The 8,180-nt window shown below is 50.7% G+C and overlaps 1 protein-coding gene across 1 annotated transcript; it reads left to right on the forward strand.

Moving 5' to 3' along the window:
* The first annotated feature begins 396 nt into the window (after positions 1-396).
* Positions 397-7,599, forward strand: LOC128872364 (muscle segmentation homeobox). Its single transcript, XM_054115015.1, has 3 exons — positions 397-1,656; positions 5,387-5,568; positions 6,549-7,599. The coding sequence occupies exons 1-3, from the start codon at positions 786-788 to the stop codon at positions 6,765-6,767; spliced, it is 1,272 nt and encodes a 423-aa protein (XP_053970990.1). The 5' UTR covers positions 397-785; the 3' UTR covers positions 6,768-7,599.
* Positions 7,600-8,180: the final 581 nt, after the last annotated feature.

Here is an 8,180-nt window from a genome sequence, read left to right on the forward strand (position 1 = left end):
TCGCTATGCGGACCTCGGTACCCCCACCAGAAACCGAGCACGGTAATCTCTGCCCTCCGTGCCTCCCCTGAAACGGCAGGGTCGCATTCGCGAGAGAGAAACTTATCCCTGACAGGAAAAATCAGCGGGTCTATAGCCGCGTTCAGCCGGTTCCACGGAGAGGAACCCAGCCAGAGAGGCGGAGCGAATCGAGTCATGCCCCTTCTGCCTCACGGAGGCCTCGCCCCTTTTGGATTTCCCCTTTCTCACACTTTATCCCCCTCCCCGAGTCCCGCGGTTTGTCTCTTTCCAATGAACGAGGCCGTGGGCGCCCCTCTTCCCCCGCAAACACGGCGCCACCGGCTCCAAAACGAAAAACTCGGAGCGCCGCAGCAGGCGATGGTCAAAGTCAGTTCACACGGAGAGCTCGAGTCGAGTAGAGGTAGTTCAGGTCAGCTGGTCGGAGATCCATCGATCCGTCGATCCCGGCACCTGTCAAACGCGCATCACATCGCATCGACCGCTTGTTTATCGACGTCGACACGTCACGCGATCAGAGATCGAGACTCCGTTTTACCAACGAATCGTTTCTTTCGCACGCAACCAATCGACGTGCCGGTCGATCAGTGAAAACAAACAAAGTTACCGATACGATATTCGCACGCTGTTGCCTCGTTCCTCGATATCAGTGAGAAGATTTTACGTCGAGTTCTCCGGACTATGAGACGTTAGGGGATCAACGTCTCCGATAGAGTGACTTTGCGAAGAGTACGCGCGCATCGCAGGTGTTCGATCGCGGTCCAAGAATGACAGTAATAAGGATGACCTCCCCGGTGACGCCTCCATCGACCAGTCCAGGTTCGAACGAGGCACAAGCGCCCCAACCTACCTCGAAGCCGGTACATCGGTTAAGCTTCTCCGTCGCCGCGCTCTTGGCCGATACCAAGAGGCCGGATCCCAGACAGGAGACGTCATCGGTGTCACCAAGGTCGTCGCCGATCGCATCCTATTCGCCCGTCAGGCAAGAACACTCGACGCTTGTTCCAAATCCGACGATACAAAGGTACCCGGTAGACTACAGGGCGAGGTACCTCTCCGTCTCTCCCAATGTTCACGAGCCGAGGCCGAATCGGTATTCTGCCTGCGAGTCGTCCAGGAACGCCATCGACGCACGAATATTCACCAGGTTAAACGACGCGGAACTGGACAGGATAGAGTCGTCCGATCGACGCTCCGCGTCCAGAACTCTCGACTACGTTGTTCAAACATCGACGGACTCCGCGTCAACGTCGGACGTGGCGTGTTCCACGTCTCCCAAAACCTCAACGGCCAGTCAACCGGAGTTTGGCTCGCAGTCCCCGAGGAGCAGCTCGCACGGAGCTCGATCCAGGTGCTCCGAGACCGAGGATATCGAGGAAGAAGACGAGAACAGCTTGGTCGACGTTGAAGAGCTCCAACATCAGCATCTCGGTAGCAGCCCAACCCCCGTGAGACCGACGCCAGCTTACATCGGTGGATTTTCCAGCCTGGGGAGCATCTCTGGCATTCCGCCTAGCCTCCATCCGGCTGTTTGGGGTGGCGGTCATCAGGGTGCAGCCGCAGCCGCGGCCGCGGCCGCAGCGGCCGCCACCGCCAGCTTCTTCCCCTCGCACTTCTCTCATCACGCGCCACTAAACGGTTAGTACTTTGCTCTCTCTTTTCCTTTTCTCCTTTTTCCCGTTGGCGAAGCTATTTGCCATTTGCCGGGCCGACGACAGCCGCATACGGTTCGTCTTTGAGACTCGGTCCCCTGGCTGGCCGCCAATCGACGCGATCTTCGTCGTGGGATTCTTTTCGTAGTTCGCGCTTGGCCTGAAACTGGTCCGATTGTAAACTCGTTAAGCGGCTCGGTCCGTGGTTAGGGTCCCGGCTGTTAGCGCGATCGTGAACGCGGTCGCGATTCGTTCAATGAAGCCGACGGCTCCGACATTCTTTGCCGTTCTCGTCTTCGCGCTCGGATATTTTTGGCATAACATTGACCGGTCAACGGAAGTCTGACAAACCTCCGATCCTTTTCTTCTCTATTTTCGCGTTGCGTCGAATAGCTGCGAGACGTGGCATTTCCGTTCCAACAAACTTATACCGATTTACCTTTTTAAGACGGACGAGCGACGGATAGCGCGGCGAATCGGTGTCAAAAGTTTGGTTTAAAAGGAGCGAAAAGAGTTCGCGGAGCGCTAATTGATAAATTGAGACACACTCTATCGACGCGACGACGTTATTTGCAATTCAATTACGGGGCGAAACCTACTCACCTAAAATCACCGCGAAAGGAATGCAGTTCTCGGAACGCGCCGGATGACTCGTCGCGATTGAATCATCGTTAACACTAATTATTGAGGTCGCGGCTTGATAATTGCGAGAGGCTCTCGTTAAAGAGGCAATCAAAGTATTCTCGCTTCGTCGCACGGAGGCAGAGCGATCGAACAGAGCGTCGGTTCTTGTCGGAGTCGGTGGAATCCAGGCGACACCAACAATGGCAGATTGTTACGAAAAGGTGTTGCAACTGCAAATTAAACTGCTCGCTAAAAAAAAAATCGATTTTTATCCGCCAATTGACACGCGCGCTGTGGTATCTTTAAAATTGGAAGGGGAAGGGGAAGGGAGGGGGAATTATCGAATGGTGAGGGGGCTGCGTCGGTGGCTTCGAGCGGCCAGTTTATTTTGCTTCGACTATAGCAACGCACATAGAGACGAACTCCGACTTTTTATCGTCGCTCTTTTTCGAGTACGTGCATCCATATCGATGGCAAAGGACGAAAATCAAGTTGGATTTTGATCCTTTTACGAGCCAGCGGAACTTTAACGCGCGATATCGCCTTTTACCGCGGTCACCGTATCAATTTATTGATCATTGTTGCGCGATTGTGCCGCAATTTAGGGAGTTCCGCATGCGGAACACAATCGCCCATAATCGCTTAGCGGCGAAACAGGCAGGAGGTACAACGGACGAGTCGCGCAAGGGGAAACAAGCGTAATTTTGAAATATGGTCTCTCGTGGAGGGTGCTCTCGCAGATTGCATAACCCTTCAAACTTTACTCCGCCGCACTCTACTTCGACTGTTCTCGAAAAGGGATGGAGTGCCAAGGGGTTGCCTTCGCACTTACGCTCTCGCAACGCTCTTCAGGAAATGTTTTCAATCGTAACCTGTGTTGCTACCATTCTTTCGTTAGCAAAATTGATAACGTTGTTGGCTCGAGTAAGAAGCATGACGTAGCGTTACATCGTGTAAGTTGCATATTTCTTCTAAGCGAGGAAACAAAAAATTTGTATAGACAAAGTTGAATTTAGTAATAGAAATTATAGTTTAACGATGCAATTTATTCTTACGACGCAGTTGTACAAATGCGATATTACACGTTTACGATTGTTTTTCAAACGAACGTAACACTTTTTTGCACAAATCAATTAGTCACTTAAATTCATACTCCGAGAACGCGACATCTATAAAGCGTAATAACACGTGCAACTTTATTGTGACTCTCGCGGTAACTCAATAGGAGTAAACGAGACGAATACTTTTTAATTCGAGCAACGTCGAGCGGCCGGTTGGAGAAGTTAGATTTCTATTAATTGCACGAGCAAATTCATGCGCGTTACCGTTTATCGATCGACTCCGCTAATAGGACTGTGCGAGAAATCGTGGCCCATGAAAACGTTACGCAACCGACAAAGAGCGCTCTCCCGGACGAACGGGATTTCACCTTGCCTTTTCTTCAATACAATCGGCACTGTTTTAGATATCTCCGCGAGATCAGCTAATTATTTCAGTAATTTGCATGAAAGTCGTTCCGAAAGGTTACGTTTTTACCGATTCGCTGCGATCGGTATGCATAGATCGACACGTTCTTGTTCCTGTTTCAAATGCATTCAATTGAATTCTCTTTCGAACGCCGACTTTGCCCGGCTCGAATCTTGCCCCATTTTCGTTCTCCGAAATAATTCACCGATCACGCTTTTTTTTACGGCAAAAACGTTACATTTTTTCTTGGTGAATCAAAGTCGACTAATATACTTGATGAAGCGATTTGTATTCCGAAAATCTTTCGTTAAAGGGATTTCAATAATGAAACGATCTGCTGCCTAGCCGACGCCAAAGCGACGATCGGATCGCAAAGAGATCGTTTACCAAATACTCGTAGATCGTTACGCAACGGCTGGCTAAGGATCTCCGCGGATCCTCCTTCGCTCTGGATGATCCGCGGTATCTTCGCGAGATCAGCTAATTATTTCGAATGCCCGTTCCCGATCGCTGGGGCGGATTAAAGTCGACCGTGCCGCGTTTTCGGCGGTCGCCGCCGCGAACGTAGGAACCGAAACGTGCCGAAAGAAAGACGAAGACGGGGGAGCTCCTCGAATACCGAGACTAATTGGGACCTTTGAAGAGAGTGCCTCTCGACAAGAGGAGGCTGGAGAGAGAGCGAGAGAAGAGCACAAAGGACGATTCTCCTCCTTTGGAGAGGTTGTCTTGGAATCGCAGAGCCCTGTTCGCGAATCTCGAAGCAGGAAGGACGCGATTCCAGGGGGCGGGAGGGCTGCCCGGGGGTTTCGGTGAAAATTTGAAATTCAGAAGCGACGAAGAGTGGCCGAGGAGGACGATCCGGCCTTTTGTCTCGTCTCGAGATCTCTCGTTTCTAGAGCCGTTCACCTCCGCTCTACAAATCTGTCGATTGTCTCGAGACAAATCTCGGGGAATATAACCGATATATTCTGACGCGACTCTCGCTCGTTCTCTCTATGGATGTTCCGTTGTTTCGTCGTGGCCGATTGTTCGGTTTGTTGTACGAGTCGCGACAACCAGGGCGGAGCGGGGGATTTTACGGGGGATGATTTGGTTTGTCGTCGGAGCGTCGAAACGGTGTTTGCAATTAGCATAGTCCCTTCTGTTGGAATACTTTGACCTCTAAGGCTAATCGACGATATCGATTTGGCTACACGACGGGAAATCGTAATTACTGTAAGAAACATTGGAATTATTCAGCGATCGCGTAAACGGTCAGCGCGTTATTATCGGTGCACCTCTCGCCGGGAAGATATGTCCCCGCTAATGAATACAAGCAGTAGCGTTGGAAGAACAATTCGTGGCCGGAATCTTGCGGTCGGTGGGCAAAAAGGTAATGAGGCCAGTTTGCGGCGCCGTTCTGACGGGAAAATTATGAATCGACCCTTAAAAAGACGCGCTCGCTTTCCTGCCTGCCGTTCTCCCCGCGATCGATCCGACGAACGGCAAAAACAGGACGCTGCGGTCGGCTCGAGTCCGTTCGGGTTCGCTTTAGCCCGCGGAACGCGTTCCGTGCCCGTCCAGAGCACACGGGAACCGTCTTCGCGAATTACCACCGAGCGTCAACGGTCCGCTTTCGGTTCCAGAGAACGGCGAACCGCCCAAGATCAAGTGCAACCTGAGGAAACACAAGCCGAACCGGAAGCCGAGGACGCCTTTCACCACGCAACAATTGCTGGCGCTCGAGAAGAAGTTCACAGAAAGGCAATACCTCAGCGTCGCGGAACGGGCCGAGTTCTCGTCGTCTCTTCATCTCACGGAAACACAGGTGAGACTCTCGTTCTATCCACCGTGTATCGTACAGGGTCGCGCCGAGCACAATAAAACGCGTCTCTTTCCTACTTTTTAATATCGGAATATCGCGTTTGCATCTACGCGAAAACGTGGTTACTATAGTCTCGACTTCTCGAACCACCATGTACGTTGCACGAGACCTTCGTGCCGAGACCCCGCGGTTTATTATCGCTTATCGTTTTCAACGCGGCGGTGAATCTCTGGAATTACGTTTAACGATCGACGTTTCTCATTTAGCACCGACGTTAACCGAGAACTCGACTCTCTTTATTCTCACCGACGCGACCAGCCCCACGAGTCAAGGGTCTCGCACTTAACAGATCTTGCCAGATGCGGGGTAATTAGCGCGCGTAAGCGTGCAGTATTCGCTACGTCGGCGAAGAACACGGTAATTTTATTAATAGACTACAAATTGCTCGAAACCCGTCCGACAATACCTCGCGATGACCGACCAATTATCTCTGGCTCGGTTCCCGTCGCACCGATTTTCGAGACACGATTTCGTTCGCATGTCTGTCAGCGAGACGATTCGTTTTACGCTTCCATTGTCGCGAAAGATGTCACGAAAATCTTGGCGAATTCGGTCCGCCTCGAGTTTTGACGTCTACGTGGAAGACGAGTCACTTAACGGAGTCGAGCAGAGTCGGTTTCGAGCAGATTCTATTAGAAACGATGAGAAGATATTTATTTCGAGCGAAGCCGATATTCTTGTAGCGTTGCCAACGAACAAAATTTACGCTGGATCACCGTTTCGATATTTCAAACGAGGCGGATCGGCGACAAATAGCGGCCGTTCGTAAGAATCGCGACAATAGGTCGCGGTCACGATCCCTCGACGAAACGTAATCCCGTCGATTACCGCGAAACCGCAACGGAGAACCTCGACAAAACTATCGACCGTGGTAACGAGCAAGCAGCCCGCAAGTACAAATCCGAACCGTTTCATTGTTGCAGGTGAAGATCTGGTTTCAAAACCGCCGAGCAAAAGCGAAGCGCATGCAGGAAGCCGAGATTGAGAAATTGAGGATGTCAGCGGTCAGGCAACATCACACGGCGCTGTACGGATCTCATCCGGGACTGTTGGCCTCGGCGAGCCTCTACCAAGTCGGAATGCTATCTCATCCCGGCATAACGCCGCATCATTCGATCTCTCAGCACCCGTCCAGAGAATGAGACCGACCGAAGGATACGGAGCTTCGCCGCGATCGGTAGCGTATCGATCTGACCCACCTCCGAAGTTCGATCGAGCGACTCGGGGACCGTGCCTTCGAGGATTCGCCGGATGACCCGAAATTCGTCGAAGGTAAATCGAGACTGGCTGACGGAGAATCGAGTTCGAGCTAAGTAGCTCGGTGAAAAGCCGAATCGAAACAGAACGCGTTAACGGAAGATCTGATCGAAGCTGAATGCGTTGACAGACTCTAATTAAATTAGATCAAAGCCGAATGCGTTTACGAAGAGGCGTATCAACGCGGAAGGCGTCAACGCGAATTGGACCAAAGCTGAACGCGTTGACAACGAGTCGAAACAAAGAGGATCGCATCAACGGAGTATCCGGACCAAAGATGAATCGAGTTGAAACGGAATTCGTCGAAATACTCTGCGAGTTTTAACGGAAATCCGATCGTCGACGGAGTTCGTCAGAGCTCTGGAAAGTACGTTTTCGATTCGATACCTTGAGACTACTCTACCTTGCCGCTTTCCTAATCGAAGACGATGAAGTGGTCTTCGGCTCCATGAAAAGGCAGCGCGTATCTTGAATCTGTGCCAATTTCGGACGCGTGTTTTTGCGTGTCCTGTACATACAGTGTAAATATCGTCGTTCTCGAATCGAAATTAAACGTAATTTTGTAAATACGATGTTCGTCGAGCGTAAAATGGGCGTAGCCTAAGAACTCGCAGGATCGGTAGACAGATGCCACCGAGCCTTTTTTCCAATTTTGTATAAATGTACAACCGTCGTCGAGGAAGTAGAAGCGTTTATTTAATAAATCGCAATATCGAAGTAACGCGTGTTGATTCTCGCTACCAAGACACCCGATTCCCATTTCAAACCCAGCGATTCTTCGCGAATATCCATAAAAGTCTGATTCTTCGAGAGATTTATAGACCGCGTAAATATCGTCCTTCGTACCCGTCATCGATTCTCGCTTCGCCGTTTAGTACTTCCTATCGAATCTCGATTGACGAGACACGGGATTAGCTCTCGCGTAATTTAAACGCGTATAAGTCATATTAATTAACGTGCGTCGCCGGGTATCGAGTCGACGGGGAGCCGCGAGACGATTCGCTAATTGAAAAGCTCGATGTTGATCCATCGTCTCCGGTCGGCCGCCGTTTCCGCGTGTACGCTTTCGATTAGAAAGTTGAAATAAATTATCCGCGGCAATTAGACGAGTCGGCGATATCCATCAATCGGTAACCGATAAATCGAAAGATTTAATTTGGTCGTTAAAGAACGATAATTAGCTTCATCGTTTAAACAAAACCCTCGCAATTTACGAACAATTTGAAAAGGTCTTTTCGTCGCTAGGAAAAGAACCAGCATCTCAACCTCGCAGAAAGAGTTACATTCTCGCGAAATCG

This window comes from Hylaeus volcanicus, chromosome 1 (genome assembly GCF_026283585.1).
Source record: "Hylaeus volcanicus isolate JK05 chromosome 1, UHH_iyHylVolc1.0_haploid, whole genome shotgun sequence".
Classification (NCBI taxonomy): Eukaryota; Metazoa; Arthropoda; class Insecta; order Hymenoptera; family Colletidae; genus Hylaeus; species Hylaeus volcanicus.